Consider the following 20901-nt stretch of genomic DNA (forward strand, 5'->3'; position numbering starts at 1 on the left):
GAATGTTTTTCCAATAGAGATAGCTGAACAAGAGGAAATCTGTGGAAGAAGAAAGTGTTAACTTTAATAGGATAAAATCCCACTCCCTAAGGGTCATAAAGGGGGAGCAGCTGAGCCTCAATGCCCTGAATTTTGACCATTAATATTTACCTGACTCTTGGGGGGCCTCTGGATAACTGTAGTGTCACCTCTCTGGCTCTCTGTTAGGGGTGAGGTTTTGGAGGTGCTGCTGTTTTCAGTTGAAAGCTCTAGCTCAAGCATAGCCTCTTCCCTTAATTTGCTAAGGCATGGGTGAGGCCAATCTGGAACATTTCAGTGGAGCTTTACAAAAGGCTGCCAGGAAACTCTCAGGACCTCCTGCTTAAGAATCACCTGGGAGAGTTTATTAAAGTGTATGTTCACATGCATAAGACTCAAGGATTCTGATTTTATAAATATGGAGTGGGACTCAAAAATTTTTAAGTACTCACTCATCTATCAGGATGTAGGTGGCCACACCTTGAGAAATATGGTGGGAGAGGCTAGATATTGTTCAGTTGCTAAGTTGTGTCCAAGTGTTTTTGACCTCTTGGCCTGCAGCCTGCCAGGCTCCTCTGTCCTTCACTGTCTCCCAGAGTTTACTTAAATTTGTGTCCATTGAGTCAGTGATGCTATCTGATCATCTCATCCTCTGCTGCCCCCTTCTCCTTTTGCCTTCACTCTTTCCCAGCATCAGGGTCTTTTCCAATGAGTAGGCGCTTCACATCAGGTGGCCAAGGTATTGGAACTTCAACTTCAGCATTAGTCCTTCCAATGAATATTCAGGACTGATTTCTTTTAGCATTGACTGGTTTGTTCTCCTTGCTGTACAAGGGATCGTCAAGAGTCTTCTCCAGCACCACAATTCATAAGCATCAATTCTTTGGCGCTCAGCCTTCTTTATGATCCAACTCTCACTTCCTTACCTAACCACTGGAAAAAAGATGACTTTGACTATCTGGACCTTTGCTGGCAAAGTGATGTCTCTGTTTTTTAATACACTATCTAGGTTTGCAATAGCTTTCCTTCTCAGGAGCTGTGTCTTTTAATCTCACGGGTGCAGTTATCACCTGGAGTGATTTTGGAGCCCAAGAAAATAAAATCTGTCACGTCTTTCACTTTTTCCCCTTCTATTTTGCTGTGAAGTGGTGGGCCCAGATGCCATAATCTTAGTTTTTTGAATGTTGAATTTCAAGCCAGCTTTTTCACTCTACTCTTTCACACTCATCAAGAAGCTCTTTAGTTCCTCTTCACTTTCTGTCATTAGAGTAGTATCATCTGCATATCTGAGGTTGTTGATATTTGTCTTGGCATTCTTGATTCCAGCTTGTGATTCAACTAGGCTGGCATTTTGCATGATGTCCTTTGCATATAAGTTAAATAAGCAGAGTGACAATATACAGGCTTGTCTTACTCCTTTCCCAGTTTTGAACCAGTCAGTTGTTCTGTGTCTAGTTCTGATTGTTGCTTCTTGAGCTGCACACAGGTTTCTCTGGAGACAGGTAAGATAGTCTAGTATTCCCATCTCTTTAAGACTTCCACAGTTTGTTGTGATCCACACAGCCTAAGGCTTTAGTGTAGTCAATGAAAGAGAAGTAGATGTTTTTCTGAAACTCCCATGCTTTCTCCATGATCCAACAAATTTTGGCAATTTGATTTCTGGTTCCTCTGCCTCATTGAAACCCAGTTTCTATATCAGGAAGTTCTTAGTTCACATACTGCTGAAGCTTTGCTTGAGGGATTTTGAACATTACCTTGCTAGCATGTGAAATGAATGCAATTGTGTGGCAGTTTGAACAGTCTTTGGTATTGCCCTTCTTTGGGATTGAAATGAAAACTGACCTTTTCCAGTCCTGTGGCCACTGCTGAGTTTTCCAAATTTGCTGGCGTATTGAATGCAGCACTTTAACAGCATTATCTTTTAAGATTTGAAATAGCTCAGCTGGAATTCCATCACGTCTCCTAGCTTTGTTCATAGTAATGCTTCCTAAGGCCCACTTGACTTCACACTCTAGGGTGTCTGACTCTAGGCGAGTGACTGCAACGTTGTGGTTATATGAGTCATTAAGACCTTTCTTGTATAGTTCTTCTGTGTATTCTTGCCACCTCTTCTTAATCTAGAAGATTAAGAGAGGCTAGAGTTAGGTTTAAATGGTGTTGGGAGGATATGATGAACAAGCAGCTGTGAACATCCCTGTCTTTTGGAGGTTCTCAGAGAGGGTACATAAAAAGAAACAACAGGAAATGGGATCATCATACCACTTTAATAAAGATACCCCAGGAGGCTACCTTAGAATAAATGGTTCAGGATTAGGAGATCCAGGCATGCCTTTGGTACCCACCAAACTGCCCCGGGTCTAACTAACTGACTGCAGGAAGCAGGGCATGGAGCCGAGTGCCAGTGAAGTTTTAAGGCATCACAACATACCTACTAGTAAGAACAAGCTTGATGAACACTAAGTTTTGACTATTAGATTAGCACCCTCTCCTTTGGATGGGTGGATGGGGACATGAAGTGGGTAGGCAGTGGCATACTTTCCATTTATTTGTGGGAGAATAGTAGGAAATGAATTCTACAAATTGACATGTTGACAGATCCAGTTAATAAATGTGCTCTCTACTAGTTGCTTGGGAGAAGATTCAATTCCATTTTCTATTATTATTTTTCCTTTGAACAGTGATTGCAGATTGAGAAGTAGAAAAAAAAAACTGGGTTGAGGATGTTGACAAAAATTAATCAATAGTCAGTCTGAGAAAGAAATTGAAAATTTTATAAGCCAAACTCAGAATTATAAGCTTGGAGATGGTCTCTCAGCTTCTGAGGACTGTTTTGAGTGGGGAGATTGGTAGATATATGATTTTGAGAACAGGGCATGTGCCTGTTGCAAGCACACATCTTGGTAGAAAGTTACTATTAATAGTGAAAAACATATATTTTATTTACTGGTTATATTTTTTCATAGTATGGGAAAATGCAGGAAACTGGATTCAACATTTTCCCCTGAAAATATCTAACTATCTGAAGGCCCATTCTGCCAGTTTTTCCAGAGCACAGAATGTCTCATTCTGATTTTTGCTCTGAATTCCTTTCAAGGTGTTTTGTAGGTCAGTGACTGCAGTGGCAAATAACTTGATTCCTGTAGAACTATATAATGAATAATATCCTTTATTTACAGTCCCTTCCCTTTTAGTCTTAATTTTGACCAAGGTTTTGGAGGCATTTCATGGCAAGCTTGTCCCAAGGCACTAGGAATGCTTATTCCCAAGTCAGTCAAGGATTTCATTGTTAGCCTACTCAATGTGCTACTACTGGACTTGGCCATCCACCTCTGGACTGTGTGTCTTACTAGTCTATTATGGTCTAGGAAATGCTTACTTCTTGTTTTGTCTAGAGTTACACTATTACAATCTTTGATCTTATAGGACTATATATTTTGTCAATAGTTTTAAGTTGCCTAATGATCATTACTTTTATTGGAGGCTCAGTCACACATTTGTTAGTACAAGAAATAATAATCTTGTAAAATAGAATACAAGTAATAAAGCTAGTAACATCAATAAAGTCTTACGTACGTATTTAAGCTAAGAACTTCCATTAAGTGAGGTCCAGAATCTCCCCAGGTTACTTGACCCATTCTATTGTGCACCAGTTGCTTCTTTAAGGAAAATGATATATTGGCATTGTACATAAAGTTCACCAAAGATGTCTGCACATATAAGGTGAGTGGTGGTTCATAAAATTTTATGTTTAAATTTTTATTGCCTTAAAATTTGCATTTTTGTTTCATCAAAAGGAAAGAACAAATAAATATTAGGATTTCACTTTTTAAGCTTTCCTATAAAAGGTCCAAATTCTAGTAGGAAGCTCTCTCTCAGTCATGGATAGATAGTGCTAGGATGATTTTGCCAGGTCAGTCCTAGATTACAGCAAAAGTAAGGGAGACGCTGGCTCCACATAATATGCTGTTTTCAGATTAACATTCTGAAAAATAGATGAAAGGATTGAGCAAGCCTAGAATACCTTTTTAAGAAAGAAATCATTTACTATTATATTTTCCAATGAATTAAAGCAATGAAACTCAAAACATCCTTTGCCTCTGGTATGGTCTGTTGTCTGTGATGTGACAGCAAGAACTGCTGCATGATTCATGGGGCATCATGATGACTATGAGAGTTTTGAGGGATTAGAGGGAAACACTGTTGCTCAGTAAGATAAATACCTTGGCCACAGAACTTGTTTTCTTTGGTTCTGACAGCCTCAGCCATGCATACTGTGCCAGGCTCAAACACAAGTCAGAATTCCTCGCTAAGTATATTTACTTAATGTGCATTTGAAATTAGAAACTGGCTTCCTTCCGCTTGACTTAGATACATGTTCCCTTTGGTTTTCTTGTCTAATTTTGATGGATGAGTTATGAGAGGTGCGTTGGCTAGATCAAGAGGAGCCTCCTTCCCATCTGGGTCTCTTGCCCATCCCCACAGGAGGAAGCTTATTGGAAGTGTATCACAGACAATACTATCTTGTTAGTCGGGGCTTGTATTATTCTCACTTGACCTCTGATGAGTTGTTTACCTTGATTAACACATGCTACCTTTTTGGAGCATGTTGGCCTAACCTTGTCTGCCTGAGATAAGGAGTAAATAATCTTGTGTCCTTCTAAGATCTATGCCCTCAACCATATCTCACAATTTCTAATAGGAATGCTGTGAGTAACAGACCTCTGTGGTTTGGGAGCACTGTTCTCCATGTCTGGAATGCCCTTCTTGGTCTCAGCCTCTTATTCAACTTCTGTTCCTTCTCCAAGACTAACACACCTCTGTAGAGCCTTTCCTGGTTTCTCCTCTCTGCCATCCTTGCTCCTGATTTGTTGTCCTCTGTATACTCTGTGCAAAAGGCTATAGTTTTTTTTTTTTTTAATAGCAGTTCTTAATTTCCCTTCAAACCTGCCTCTAATCTCCACAAGATTACCTATAATCTAGTATTTGAGATTCCTCCAAACATTTTACAGCAATCCTCTGATTCCCTGGGTGGGGAGGGGGCGGTGCGTGGTTATCAGTGGAGAAGGATATAACTCTCCCATTATGGTTTTCAGTGACCGGGGAAGCAGTAAGTCTCTACCTGCCATCTATCATCCAGTACTTTAAATTATTCACATTGATTTCCAATCCTTACAGATTGCATGTGATCACATGAGCACAGACAGCCTGGCTACTGCCTCCAGCCCTACAAAAAAGCCCTGGTCGGTCTGTCTCGATGACAGGTTTGGGTTAGTTCATCAAATCCGCATCAAGCAGTGCCGCCTCTATTCGTTAGGGTAAGTACATTTTACAGGCAGAAAACAAAAAACTCTCCTGTAGGCAGACAAGGTTTTTTCAGCAAGACAAATGATGAATGGTTGCAGGGTTTAACAGGTGCTCTGCTTCTTCTCCTGCCGTCATCTCAGACTCCTCTGTCTGTTATGTAACCTTAGGCACTTGCAGAGCTCCAATGGCCAGGGCCACTTTCTCTCCCATTCTGTTGGTAGTAAATTGATGACTTCCATTTTCAGCCTAATGATGATCTCCTTGGTGAAGCCAGTGATTCTCAACTAGTATTAGAGCATTCTTATTAGAAACAGAAAAATATTAAGAATGCCCCTAGAAAAAAAAAGCAACAGTGAGTATATTAGAAATTTTATACACAGAGATCAAATTTCCAACATCCGCTGGATCATCAAAAAAGCAAGAGAGTTCCAGAAAAATATCTATTTCTGCTTTATTGACTATGCCAAAGCATTTGACTGTGTGGATCACAATAAACTCTGGAAAATTCTGAAAGAGATGGGAATACCAGACCACCTGACCTGCCTCTTGAGAAACCTGTATGCAGGTCAGGAAGCAACAGTTAGAACTGGACATGGAACAACAGACTGGTTCCAAATAGGAAAGGGAGTACGTCAAGGCTGTATATTGTCACCCTGCTTATTTAACTTATATGCAGAGTACATCATGAGAAACGCTGGGCTGGAAGAAGCACAAGCTGGAATCAAGATTGCTAGGAGAAATATCATTAACATCAGATATGCAGATGACACCACCCTTATGGCAGAAAGTGAAGAGGAACTAAAAAGCCTCTTGATGAAAGTGAAAGAGGAGAGTGAAAAAGTTGGCTTAAAGCTCCACATTCAGAAAACTAAGATCATGGCATCCAGTTCCATCATTTCATGGGAAATAGATGGGGAAACAGTGGAAGCAGTGTCAGACTTTATTTTTCTGGGCTCAAAATCACTGCAGATTGTGATTGCAGCCATGAAAGTAAAAGACGCTTACTTTTGGAAGGAAAGTCATGACCAACCTAGTTAACATATTAAAAAACAGAGACATTACTTTGCCAACAAAGGTCCATCTAGTCAAGGCTATGGTTTTTCCAGTGGTCATGTATGGATGTGAGAGTTGGACTGTGAAGAAAACTGAGCGCCAAAAAATTGATGCTTTTGAACTGTGGTGTTGGAGAAGACTCTTGAGAGTCCCTTGGACTGCAAGGAGATCCAACCAGTCCATCCTAAAGGAGATCAGTCCTGGGTGTTCATTGGAAAGACTGATGTTGAAGCTGAAACTTCAATACTTTGGCCACCTTATGCAAAGAGTTGACTCATTGGAAAAGGCCCTGATTCTGGGAGGGATTGGGGGCAGGAGGAGAAGGAGACGACAGAGGATGAGATGGTTGGATGGCATCACCGACTAGATGGACATGAGTTTGGGTAAACTCCAGGAGTTGGTGATGGACATGGAGGCCTGGCGTGCTGTGATTCATGGGGTCGCAAAGAGTTGGACACGACTGAGCGACTGAATTGACTGACTGAACTGATGATGAGTGACCCAGGACAAATGGCCTCTGTTGAATTTTTTTGTTTTATGCCAATGGTAATTATGTGTATACTTTTAGACTAAAAAAATAAATAAATAAAAAGAGGGAGTGCCTGTGAAAATAACAAGGTTTTGTCAAAACTGTGGGAGACACTGATATTCAGTTATTCAGGCTGAAAATGACCTAAATGTTCAAATAGATTTGGAGGGCTTGTTGTAAAAGGATACATATAAAATAATGAGACTATTTTACTCAGTGCATCAGTATTCATATAAACAGTCCTGAAAATTTACAAATTATATATATCTCACAAAAAATAAAAGGCAGGAGAGGGTTACTTTTGTTTGGAATACCCTGTTGTTTTGACTCTAGAAGCTGTGTGGTTAGTTTCTCAGGCAAGATCCCTGGAGTCCTTTACAAAATACTGGGGACCCTCACAAGTGTCATGTTTGTTACTCACCAGTAGGTTTCATGTCCTCTGTAGTTTACATTCAGGCTCATGAGTGACAACTGCCAACCAGATTCCTAGATGATGAGGGTTCAGAGCCAACATTTGGGTGATACAGAGGCTCACCCAAGGTGCTAATTGCATAGAGGATCATGATTGCTGTCAAACTTTACCAAGCAAGAATCCTTAGTTGTAGTCATTGTGGATTTAAAAAACAAGCAAACAGGTTTCAAAGAAGAATCTCAGGATAATGGAAACATTCTTTTATGGGTTAAATGAAGTGTATATCAGTGAAGTGTGGTACACAGTAGGCACTCAATATATATTTGCTACATAAACATTGCCTGAGGTAAGAAGACTCAAGAGGGAAGCTGGTTCTGCCATGAATTAAACTAGGAGGCTGAAGATTAGTAAATGAGTTGCTTAGCCAGTTGATTAGAACAGAGCTCCTTTTTTCTTGGAGCCCACCAGCTATGCTGCAAGATTGGAGAAAGAATGGGACGTTGTGACAGTGGAGTTTATTTTATATCATATTAAAAATGCATGAAAGTAGGTCATAAAAATAATTGCATAGTTCTACATGCAAATTAAAGATCTCAGCTTGGTCCTATTTTCTTGCTCCAAACTGCCTTTATGTTTTGCTTAATATTTTACACCCTGGAATAATTTCATTTAAAGAATATAACTGAGTAAAACAAAACTGGGAAAGCTGTTTTGGGGGAAATTTTTCAAGTTCCTCTTTGCTTTTCTTATACTTCAAAGCCATTAGATAAAGTCATTCTGCTATAAGATTTCAGATTATTACATATAAAAGGTAGTTTCTTATTTTCATTTAAATGTTCACTATTCAAAATCAACTTTGTAAAGAGCAGATAGGAACAGTTGAATTCTACTGGGAAAAGAAATGGATTGGTTTCAAGGGCCAACATTTGATTCAAAACCTAACAATGCTTTAATTGAAAACTGGAAACTAAAGAAAATATTTCTTATGCCCTAAAAAAGAATGCTTTGGATTATGGGTGTTTATGTTCATTGTACTATTTCTCAGGATTGAGAATATTCTCAGGTGAATTGTTTTCTTCAGGGGAAGGTAATAGCCAACTGACAACATCTCAGTTGATGCTGAGGGAAGAAAGAGACCCAGGCCACATATGGTGGTTCTGAAATGAAGCAGAAACATTTGGGAGTGTTGGGAGAGTTGTGAGATAGATAGGCTGGGCAGGAGGCCAGTGGGTCATGGTGCTCCTACATTCAGGCCCAAGCCCTAAGCCCCAGGGCTGCAGCAGCAGACCATCCAAGCCACTGCTGTGCTTAGCCATTCCTATCCTAACTGAGCATAATGAATGAAGCTGCAGCTGGAGGTGACCTTTGAGGAGTGAGAGGAAGAAAGGATCTCAGGACATACTGATCAGAAGGCAGAAGCTGAATACCCTTCTCTGATCTGTGTCCTACCTTTCTTCCACCTCCAAGAAATGAAGGAGGTATCACCTCTACATTCTCTCTGATATCTGAAATTTCTTTACTGGGAATCAAAGCTTTTTATTCTGCAGCTAATGTAAAAGAGTTTTTCTAGGAGTGTAGTCTGAGTCAAGTTTAGTTGAAAATTTAAAGCAGATCCATTTTAGTTTTGAAAAGGAATAGAATAGACCAATTAAGATAGGGGAAGGCACTGAAAAGGAAGGTTATGTTATGGAGAAGGGGAAAGAGAAGTTAAGTGAGAAGAGGCTGTGAGGTCATATGATAATATTGTCTATTGCTTGACTTCAGATGGGGTCTGCCCTGCAAGTCTTCTTGTATGTGAGGTGGAGGGGTGATGGAAGGGGGATGGGGTGGGAATGAAGATGGTAGCTAAAGTGAACTGGGAAAAATCACCTTTTAATCCTTTATATTAAAGATTATATTTCAGGGGTAGGAGTGGGAGTAGAGGAGAAAACTTGAGGGGATAATATGTAAATAAATCTTTTTTGCCTCTTGTTTAGTTTTCTGACATGATGTACCATTTGGTTTTAAGATATAAATTCTCAGCATGAGACAAGAAAATTTGTTATGTGGTTTAGGCAACAAAAGCCAATATCTTAGGCAGAAAATCTGGGGCTTCTGGTTACCCTGAGCCTTTCAAGAGAAATGAATGAGCTCCAGAGCCAAAATTTTTATCTTTTAATAGTTTAATTAACACAGTAAGAGCTCATTTTTTTATATGAATGAGAAATTAGAAAATCATGGTCCCAAGGACTCTTTTTAGACAATTTTCCCCCAATCATCCTCCCCATGAAATTTTAATACTATACACTGTATATCTATTTACATAACTTATGTATTATCTATACTCTAAACATATACTTAAAGAATCAGTTTTCTCCCCTGCTTAGGGATGATATCATTCCAGTTAAGAATATATGTTTTAGATGAAATCTTGGCATTTTATGCAATGTTATTTAATAAAAATGAATAATTATAAAATATTTTTATCCACTATTCATTGTCATTTATGCTTTGGAAAGCCTATTACTTTTCAGAGCGGTAAAAGAATCCTTCTGCAATGCAGGAGACGCAGGAGATGTGGGTTTGATCCCTGGGTTGGGAAGACCCCCTGGAGGAGTACATGGCAACCCAGTCCAGTATTCTTACCTGGAGAAACCCATGGACAGAAGAGCCTGGCATGCCACAGTCCATAGGGTTGCATAGTCAGACACGACTTAGTGACTGAGCACACACACTTACTTTCTAGTAGTTGGCAGTTTACAGATCTAAGTGATTATTTGTCCAGATTCTCTGGTTTCTGCTGGAATGAGGAAAGGATGACTGATAATCCTGGGAGAAATACAAATTGTCTTACTTCTTCCAACCTTTCTGTCTTCAGTGATGAGAGTTAAAAACTTTCCCTATATATGGTCTGATTTTTTTATTTTTTTAAACAGCTTTGAATTGAGATATAATTCACATACCACAAAATTCATCCGTTTAGAGTACGATTCAATGGTTTCTAATCACCGCAGTCAATTTTAGAACATTATCATCACCCCAAGAAAGAAAGGCCTGTACTCAGTAGTGGTCACTCCCAATTTCCTCATACCCACTTCCTTCTTTTCATCTCCCACTTCTAGGCAACCATTAATCTACTTTCTGTCTTTATAGTTTCACCTACTCTGGACATTTCATATAAATGGAAGCATTTAATATGTGGTGTTTTGACTGATTTTTTCATTTAGCATAATACTTTCAAGTTTTATCCATGTTATTACATGTATCTGTACTTCATTCCTTTTTACTGCCAAATAATATTGCACTGTATGGATATACCATATTTTATTTATTCATTCATCAGCTGATAGACATTTGGGTTTTTTCCACCTTTTGGCTACTATGAATGATATTGCTATGAATGTTCATGTATGGATTTTTGTGTGTGGACATATGTATTCATATGTCTTGGTTATATACCATTTTATGTTCCCACCAACAGTGTATGAGGGTTCCAATTTCTCCATATTGTCATCAACACTTACTATTCTTGGTCTTTTTGTGTATAGCCATCCTAGTAGCTGTGAAATGGCATCTCATTATAGTTTTATTTTGTTTCTCCCTACTAGTTAATGATATTGAATATCTCTTCATGTGTTTATACTCTGAGTTTTTGCATCTTAGGGAACATAAAGGACAGTTACCCTAATAGAAATATTTTTAAAAGAATAATCAAGGATTTTAAAGTGCCACATAGATCCCTTCTACCCTTCAGTAACATCAAAGAGCATGCAATTGTCAGTACTGTAGCTAGTCCAAGGGATACTTTTACGCATGTGGGAAAAGGCATCTCCTCCCTCAAGAACTTTTACTACCATCTGTTGGATAATCATTATGATGACTAGGAGTGGTGCCCCCTAGAGTTGTTTAGTGTGCAACCCACACAACTACACTTAGGGATACTGGTTGTTGCTCTCTGAGACATCAGGAGAGGAGGGCCAAGATGGTTACTCTGTTATTCTGTTACCTTTGGGTGTTTAGCCCTATAATTTGCCCCTTCCTACTTTCCTATTTCTCCAACAAATCCCTCAGATTTGACAACCCTTCTGTGCTGAAGAGTTTGTTGTGATCTCAAACTTTTACATCCACATATATGGAATAATATTAATATTTGTTAATATAAGCATGAGTTATATAATTTATCCTCTCCTCCATATAGAGGGATAGGTTACAGTGTTCATGAAAGCTTATATCTTTGACTATATGTATTGACAGCTTACCTGTTTCAAACATGGCTTGTAGCAGGAATTTCTAGTTGTCCACCAATATTCATTCTTTCGTTCTTTTTTGGTAACAGAACTCCTGAGTTTAGCAGGGCTCACAGTCATCGCCAAAGATTGCGTATTCTAGACTTTCTTGCAGCTGCAAGGGGCCATGTAACTAGCTTTTAGCTATATGATATGAGTGCAAGTGATAGGTGCAATTTCTAGGCCACGTCATGAGGAGGAAAGCATGTGCCTTTCACCTCCTCTTTTACTTTTCCTGATGGCTGGAATGCAGTTACGATGGCAGGAACTGGAACAACTATCTTAAACCTTAAGGTAGAAGCCATGTGCTCATGATCTGTATTTATAATATATACATAAAATATATATTTTAAAAATTTCTATAAAGTAAAATTTTTCCACAGTGAATTCTCTTTTCAGTTAAATAAGAGCAGAAAATAGTTTCCTTATAGACTAAATACACTTTTGGTATAAATAATCATTTTATTTTAGTTTATTATAGATATTTGTTCAAAAATATTTCTTCCTTACTACTTATGAGTTTCTTCAGATCAAGCACCAGGTTAATTTATCTGTCAATGAAATATAGCCCATCCCATGTCATGTTGGATATTGGACTGTATATTCTGGCAATTCCAGGCCCTACCTAACAGTTTTCTTTCACTAATTAGCACAGCATTTTGTAGGTTTATCTGTCATCATTCATCTATCCCCTCAGCACTAAGGATTCAGAAGTAAGCAAGATTGACACAGTCCTTTACTTTATGGAGCTTTATTGTCTAGTAGCTGACAATTTTGTAGATCCCCAAGTTCACAAATATTCCTTCCATAATTCTGTGTCCTGCACTTATTTGCAATGAGGTAGAGTATAAACAGCACATGCTTTGGAACTGCCTGGATTGAGTTTGAGTCTTGACTTTACCCCTTTGGGCCACTTTTTGCAACACCTATGTATATCAAATTTTTTCTTCCTTTTGCTTTTTACTCCTGCCACAAACTTGACTAATTTAAACTAAGTGTGAAGAAGTACCGTTGTGAATAAAGGAAAATAAGAATTACAGGCATTGATTAAATAAATGTAGTTTATTACTTTCCAATACAGTGCATATTATATATTTAAATTAAGTGAATTTTATTCAGTAAAAATAGCATAATAAAAAATTTTCAAATTTCAGTAGTTTCATGTTATTTAGTATATCACCCCAAATAGTTCCTCATCATCTAATAATTAACTTATATATGCATATGGGTACTTATGATATTTCTAATAGAGAATCCTTGTACATATGTAGAAAATTTCTGGAAGGATACACAAAAAATTGCTAAGATTTTATCTCTGGAAATTAATGGCTAAAATTCTAGTGGTAGGAAACTTTTACTTTTTGTTTTGTATATTTGTACACAACTTAAACTTTTTAAAGTGCATTTGCTATTTTTTTAACTATAAGAAACGAGTTTAAATTGAAAACATATCAATGTATAATATAATGCTTATAAAAATTAGTTATACAACTGTATATTGTTAATTCTTAAAATTTTTTGAGGCCTTGATTAAAATATATACATGTTTTACAGAAGATCTTTTCTTGAAATGATGTTCTGAAAATTCAAAGAGAAATAAATCATTCACATTTCTTTACTCTAGAAAATTTATATACAAATCATATTTAAAGAGTACTTTTTTGACTAGTGTTTTGATCTCTTAGTGAGGCTACCAAACTTCCATTTTTCTGATGAGTTCCATATTTCCGTGAAAGCACAAGTTTGCTCATCTAAATTTTGATAAATTCAATTATGTGAAAAATCTTTTGGGAAAAGTGATTTCTATAACATTCTGATCTATATAGAAACAAATCTGACTACTAAAAAATGCTTTGCAGTATCTATTGCTTCCCTAATATCTCAGTTGGTAAAGAATCCGCCTGCAATGCAGGAGACCCTGGTTCAATTCCTGGGTCGGGAAGATCCCCTGGAGAAGGGATAGGCTACCCACTCCAGTATTCTTGAGCCTCTCCTGTGGCTCAGCTGGTAAAGAATCTGCCCGCAATGTGGGAGACCTGGGTTTGATCCCCGGGTTGGGAAGATCCTCTGGAGAAAGGAAAGGCTACCCACTCCAATATTCTGGCCTGGAGAATTTAATCGACTGTATAGTCCATGGGGTCAAAGAGTTGGACCTGACTGAGTGACTTTCACTTTTACTATTGCAACTCTTGGATTTACATTTAATGCCAGGTTTGTCAGTTAGCTATTGCTGTGTAACAAGTCGCTCTAAAACTCAGTAGCTTAAAACCATTATTAATTATTGCTTCAGTTCAGTTCAGTTGCTCAGTCGTGTCTGACTCTTTGCGACCCCATGAATCGCAGCACGCCAGGCCTCCCTGTCCATCACCAACTCCCGGAGTTTACTCAAACTCATGCCCATCGAGTCAGTGATGCCATCCAGCCATCTCATCCTCTGTTGTCCCCTTCTCCTCCTGCCCCCAATCCCTCCCAGAATCAGGGTCTTTTCCAATGAGTCAACTCTTCTCATGAGGTGGCCAAAGTATTGGAGTTTCAGCTTTAACATCAGTCCTTCCAATGAACACCCAGGACTGATCTCCTTTAGGATGGGCTGGTTGGATCTCCTTGCAGTCCAAGGGACTCTCAAGAGTCTTCTCCAACACCACAGTTCAAAAGCATCAATTCTTCGGTGCTCAGTTTTCTTCACAGTCCAACTCTCACATCCATACATGACCACTGGAAAAACCATAGCCTTGACTAGACAGACCTTTGTTGGCAAAGTAATGTCTCTGCTTTTTAATATGCTGTCTAGGTTGGTGATAACTTTCCTTCCAAGGAGTAAGCGTCTTTTAATTTCATGGCTGCAGTCACCATCTGCAGTGATTTTGGAGCCTAGAAAAATAAAGTCTGACACTGTTCCCACTGTTTCCCCATCTATTTGCCATGAAGTGATGGGACCAGATGCCATGATCTTAGTTTTCTGAATGTTGAGTTTTAAGCCAACTTTTTCACTCTCCTCTTTCACTTTCATCAAGAGGCTTTTTAGTTCCTCTTCACTTTCTGCCATAAGGGTGGTGTCATCAGCATATCTGAGGTTATTGATATTTCTCCTGGCAATCTTGATTCCAGCTTGTGGTTCTTCCAGCCCAGTGTTTCTCATGATGTACTCTGCATAGAAGTTAAATAAGCAGGGTGACAATATACAGCCTTGACGTACTCCTTTTCCGATTTGGAACCAGTCTATTGGTCCATGTCCAGTTGGTATCTTTAATCACATCTAAATATAGTATTTGGGCAGAAAAGTCATACTCATTGTTAAAAAAAAATCGTCCTCTCATGGTTAATTTAATGTTTTTCATTCAAAATGATGCTTTAATCAAAGCTATGAATCTTACATCACTACGTAAGAAATATTTCTCAGTAAATTAGAAATTTGTAAGTATATAAATATTCCACAATGTGTTACCTAACTGGGTACTTAAGTACAACTAATTCTTAATTTCTTCCCCTTGTTTATGTGAATTGAGGCGATATACCTCTTTTGCTTCTTGAGTACCAGATTCAGTAGAACCACATACGTCTGCCTTTTTTCTTTAACTGTGCTATTTAAAATACACCCCATTTCTAAAGAAAGCAGCTGTTGTTTTAAGTCAAACTGCATGCACAGCACTATGGTCATTACAAGGAAGACAAATGAACTCATTAGCAGAATGCACCTCTCCCTAAGGGAACTGATGCGTGGACTTTTTATTTTTGGCATATTCTGAGAATATCTTCTGAGAAGACTAGATAGTCTTTGTTTCATTGATACTATAGCTTATATCTTAAAAAAAAATTAATTTGATATGCTCCTACATGTTTGAATATGTGATTCTCCAGTCTGCATTTAGCACCTAATTCCTCTCTTTTCTTTTATCCAGAAGCTTTTAGCTTTAATGCTTTTTGTGAAGGAAGGTTTACTGAATGTGTATAACCAGCCATGTTCTGAAACAGAAGCCTTGATATGACTAAGAAAATAGGCCTTGGCACTATCATTTTTGTCAGTTAACACTTTTTCTCCATTATATTTTTTTGTTATTGATTTCTATCCTCTTTCTTTACAGCCTAGGAAGTGATGATACCCATTTTGAGGTTGGCATGGCCAACAATGGATGTGAAGTGCATCGTTTTGATCCTAGTGTTAAATCAGCTCATGTTCTGGAAAGTGAGCGTCTTTGGTATCACCGTTTGTCCATCGACTGGCGGGACCCCCATCCAGCTGTTGCTGCCCAAAAACCGTATAGCAACACCAGAAAACTGGGAACCATTTTGAATGAATTTGGGCATCACAAGGTCAGATTTTTCATTTGATTTCATAGTTAAAGTGAACAAATTCATAAGCTGTCTTTTTTTTTAAAATGCAAATCAAGGATTGGATAGTTGAAGGTTCAGTTTTAACCTCATCATTATTTATAGAGTCAGCTCTGTAGATATAAAGTTTTGGCAAGGATAAAGATATTTAAATTGATTTCAAGGTTTTAGTTGCTGTTGAGTGGTGCTTAAGGTTTTGACCAAGACTCTGTAAGGATAATAAGAAACTAACTCTGATGGTGGGCTCAAGAGTACCATTCCCATTTGGCAATTGATTTTAAATTTCCAGACAGAGCAAACTACTTGTATCGGCTTCAAATACAAAAAGTAATCAGAACCAGGTTTATGTTTGATAAGAGATTGCTTGTATATCATGTTTCTCACTGTTGAAACAATGATTTTGGGTCTCCAGGCTCTTAAAGGTGAGAAAATATGTGTAGCTTTGATTAAAATGTACTTTGTAAAGTTGAATGGACATTATGTGTATTGCAACTGATACAATTATATCAAAAGATGTCAAATCTCTACAAATATTTTATTGTGAATGGATAGCAAAAGGAAACTTAATCTTTGAACTGTGTTTTTTGAAAGCAGTTTTTAGTATAAATGTGACCAACTGCATTCTGTAGGTAGATGCTAGAGAAATTCTCCTGAGTGTAGTTGTCTTGCATTTGATTGCCAACCCTTCTTGGGCTTGGCTTCCCTTGGCTTATTATCCCCAGAGTGGCATGTAATTTAGGACATACCAGAATGGGTGTTCCTGAGACACAGTAGGTATACAGAATTCAATTTTAAACCTTAATTGGCAGCTTGATCTTTAATAAAAAAACTTCCTCTTTTAGCTTCTTCAGCTTCCTCTTTTAAAAAAAAACCAAAAAACAGAAAACAAAACTTTCTTTAATTGGACAGGAGGAGCTTCTACAAGAACAACTTCAAAAAATTTGGTGTTCTTTTAACATGTGTTTTGAATTTTGTGTTTGTATTTTGATTTGCCATTGAGAGTAACTAGCATGTGATAGTTAGGAGCCTTAATGAAACACATATAGGAGTTTGGGGATAAAAATCTTTGAACAGAACCCAAAGAAGTGAGAGCATTTTTCAGAATTTTATTTTGTTTTTGCTGTTTGTTACCTTCATAGACTTTTTTTTTTTTTTTTGTGGCTGAAGAACATTGCCTTGACCCTTTGACATGTCAACTCTGGATTATTCAAAGAGCTAACTACTCATTCTTTGCATTCATTTAGGGGTCTTACTGCTCCACCTTCATGCTTTTTATACCCTGGTCCTCCACTCCCATTCTTCAAAGAAAAGACTGAATATCTAGAGGTGAAACACAAAGACATTTTGCTTTTTTGGATAATATTTTAGCCAAAGATTTGGTAAATGTTAGGATAAAATGAGACTTCAAAAAGTGATCTGTGGATATAATTTATCTATGCCATATATTGTATGAAAAATGTCTACCAGGTAGACACCTGAATTGTTTCACTCCATGGGAGCTGCAGTGGGCAAACCTTTATGCTGTAGATAAAATGTCATGCCTCTTATAACACTGCTTCTCACACAGAAGAAATATTTTCAGAGATTCCTAAAAAAGAAAAATGTTTTAGAGGCTTTTAAAAATATTCCTAGGGCCATTATTTTTATTGAAAACACTAATAATGACATGTAAAAATGATTAAGGTGGTAATTTTATGTTATGTGCATTTTACCACAATAAAAAAAATGGAGGAAAGAAAACCCCATAAATAATGAAAGTGATCTGGCTCAGAATTGCCACGTATGTATTTTCCCCTTTAAAAAAAAGTCCCTTGTTGAAAATTTAAAAGATACTGATATGCTTTCATAAAGATTTTTTTTGGGTGAATGCTTTAAAACAAAAACAACAAAATCTAAAGCCTTTGGTGAATGATTGCTTCCATTAGGACATGCTTCTAGGAGCTACATGGTACCAGATTAAAGGAAACCTCGGTTCTGGCCTGCAGCAGACAGGGTCTGTTTTCATTTTTCAACATGTGTACAGACCTTGATAAATAGGATGTATCTCTGGCAGGGAAAACAAATAGGAAAAACACACTAAAACATGTCAATGTGTTTGCCTTGCCTCCTTCACTTATTTTTCCTGAAAGTGACTATAGACACCAAAGGGGTTTTGTTGTTTTGTTTTCACTTCATGGCTTTAAAATATCTCATATAATTATGTGATGTTTTCCATTTTAAGTGGTTGTTTTTCTTATCTTTACCCATACCTAGATTCCAGTCACTCAGGCAAAAATGTAGCCAAAAATGAAAGGCACAGTCTTAAGACAGTGACAGTAAGATGCATATGGCTTTCATACTGCTTTTAAAACTCTCTGGTAATTTTAACTTCAAACCGTAAATCAAAAAACCTTTCTAAAGCATCGAGTGAGAAGCAGCTGCATCAGCAAAAGTGTGTGCATGAGAAGCCCAGTCTGTCAGGGAATAATATCACCTGGATTCAGCATTATTTGGAATGATTAACTGTCTTCTTTTGGCTGAGTGCTTATTGCTGTAACTATGCGTCTGAATTTTTCCAGAATGTGATTAGAAATATCGAATCTGAGGTTTCTGCTTATATTAATCATAAGACTTTATTACACAGAGTATCCCTAAATGATCCAGGCTGGTTAATGAGAAATTATTTTCAGTCATAATCATGCTGATAATAATATGAATAACAGGACTACATTAGAGCTTACCTTTGTAAGGCTCATTACTCTAGGTTTGAGGCATGGGTCCTCAGGCAAGTCATTTAACCTTTCTGGCCCTCAATTTGATTGTCAATAAAATGGGGACAATGATACTACCTAAATGAATTGTTTCTGAGGATTAGAGCAGAGAACACAGGGTGAAAACTTCCAGCGGAGTGTCTGGAGTGAATCTGTCATTTGATTGTAAATTGAAATTATTTATTAAATATTTCAGTAAGTTTTTTTTATTAATTTATTTTTCATTGAAGGATAATTGCTTTACAGAATTTCGTTGTTTTCTGTCAAACCTCAACATGAATCAGCCATAGGTATACATATATCCCCTCCCTTTTGAAACTCCCTCCCATCTCCCTCCCCATCTCACCCCTCTAATAATTTCAGTAAGTTTTTACTAAATTTTATAGAAGCTTTTTTACCTTTCTTTGTTCTAGGGAAAAATATATCAGTGATTTCTCTGGAAATTGCGAACTGCACCTAATGCTAGTCAAGAGTTTTTTTTTTTTTAATGAAATCTTTGTGTGAAATTGAAGGGAATTGGTCCTTCAGACTTGGTCTTAGACTATTCTTGTTAACTGACTCAGGGTACCAAACAGCTTTGCTGGCGATTGTATAGAAAGTAAATACTGGACTGTATGCAAATGAAAGAAGCTGCTGAGAAGTAATCCAAAGCAGATGTAGACCTTGTGGCTGGGGATGCCAGTCAGGTGATGAAGCTGGAGCTGGACTTCCTGCCTGTTCAGCCCTGGGGGTTAAGTCCTCCCTTACCCAAGACTGCCCCCGAGCTTGTGTGTCGCCTTGGACTCTGAAGGGAATGCCACTTTCTGCTTCCCTGGGCAGAGAGCCTGCTATTAATTACAAAACAACAGTTCTGTTGTGTGGTTGGTGCTCTGTTTAAGAGAATACGAACTTTGAAATTAAACCACAAAAAGATTCCCTTTACTTCTTGCTTATCGAGTTTGCACATATAAGCAATATGTCAATACTCCCCTACCCTGAAATGCTTATTGGGAATACTGTTCATGCTTTGCTGTTGGAAATGGAAAATGATAGACACTTTCTGGAAAAACATTCTACCATGTGTATATATTATGTCTTTTTTTAATTTCTAGAAATCCCTTTTGCCTTAAGTTCTGTTTTGTCTGCTGTTGATTCTGCCATACCAGCTTTTTTGGGGGAGGGGGGTTAGTTTTATATGAAATGCTATTATAGAGTCCTTTATTTTTATATTTTTTAGATATAGTTTTAGTTTATGTACAGCCTGTTGTTATTGTTTTCCAGCCACTAAGTCGTGTCTGACTCTTTGTGACCCCTTGTACTGCAGCACGCCAGGCTTCCCTGTCCTTCGCTCTCTCTCAGAGTTTGCTCAAATTCATATCCACTGTGTCAGTGATGCTGTTTAACCATCTCATCCTCTGCTGTCACCTTCTCCTCTTGCCCTCAAAAGACCCAGCATCAGGGTCTTTTCCATTGAGTCAGTTCTTCACATCAGGTGGCCAAAGTATTGGAGCTTCAGCTTCAGCATCACTCCTTCCAATGAATATTCAGGGTTGATTTCCTTTAGGATTGACTGGTTGGATCTCCTTGCTGTCCAAGGGACTCCAAGAGTCTTCTCCAGCACCATAATTTGAAAGCATCAATTCTTTGGTGCTCAGCTTTCTTTATGATCCAGCTCTCACATCCACTCACATCCATCCTCACTACTGGAAAAATCATAGCTTTGATTCTGTGGACCCTTGTTGGCAGAGTGATGTCTCTGTTTTTTAATACGCTGTCTAGGTTTGTCATAGTTTTCCTTCCAAAGAACATCTCTTAATTTCATGGCTGAGTCATTGCCCACAGTGATTTTGGACCCTAAGAAAATAAAATTTGTCACTGCTTCCACTTTTCCCTCTTCTATTTGCCATAAAGTGATGGAGTCAGATGCCATGATCTTAGTTTTTTGAATATTGAGTTTCAAGTCATCTTTTTCACTCTATTTCACCCTCATCAAACAGCTCTTTCGTTCCTCTTCACTTTCTGCCATTAGAGCGGTATCATCTGCATATCTGAGGTTGTTGCTATTTGTCTCGGCAATCTTGATTCCAGCTTGTGATTCATCCATCCTAGCACTTCACGTGATGTACTCTGTATATTGGGATTCCCTGGTAGCTCAGCTGGTGAAGAATCTGCCTGTAATGCAGGAGACCTGGGTTCAATCCCTGGGTTGGGAAGATCCACTGGAGAAGGGAATGGCTACTCACTCTAGTATTCTGGCCAGGA

The 20901-nt window shown here is 38.0% G+C and overlaps 1 protein-coding gene across 1 annotated transcript in view; it reads left to right on the top strand.

The window, feature by feature from the left end:
- The window catches only part of METTL24 (methyltransferase like 24), a 118314-nt gene that overhangs the window by 43112 nt on the left and 54301 nt on the right, over nt 1-20901 (top strand). Inside the window, exons 3-4 of the mRNA XM_061131723.1 lie at nt 5194-5333; nt 15664-15892. Of these exons, the coding sequence (XP_060987706.1) occupies nt 5194-5333; nt 15664-15892 (369 nt within the window). The remainder of the gene's footprint in view (nt 1-5193; nt 5334-15663; nt 15893-20901) is intronic.

This window comes from Dama dama, chromosome 28 (assembly GCF_033118175.1).
Source record: "Dama dama isolate Ldn47 chromosome 28, ASM3311817v1, whole genome shotgun sequence".
Lineage (NCBI taxonomy): Eukaryota > Metazoa > Chordata > Mammalia > Artiodactyla > Cervidae > Dama > Dama dama.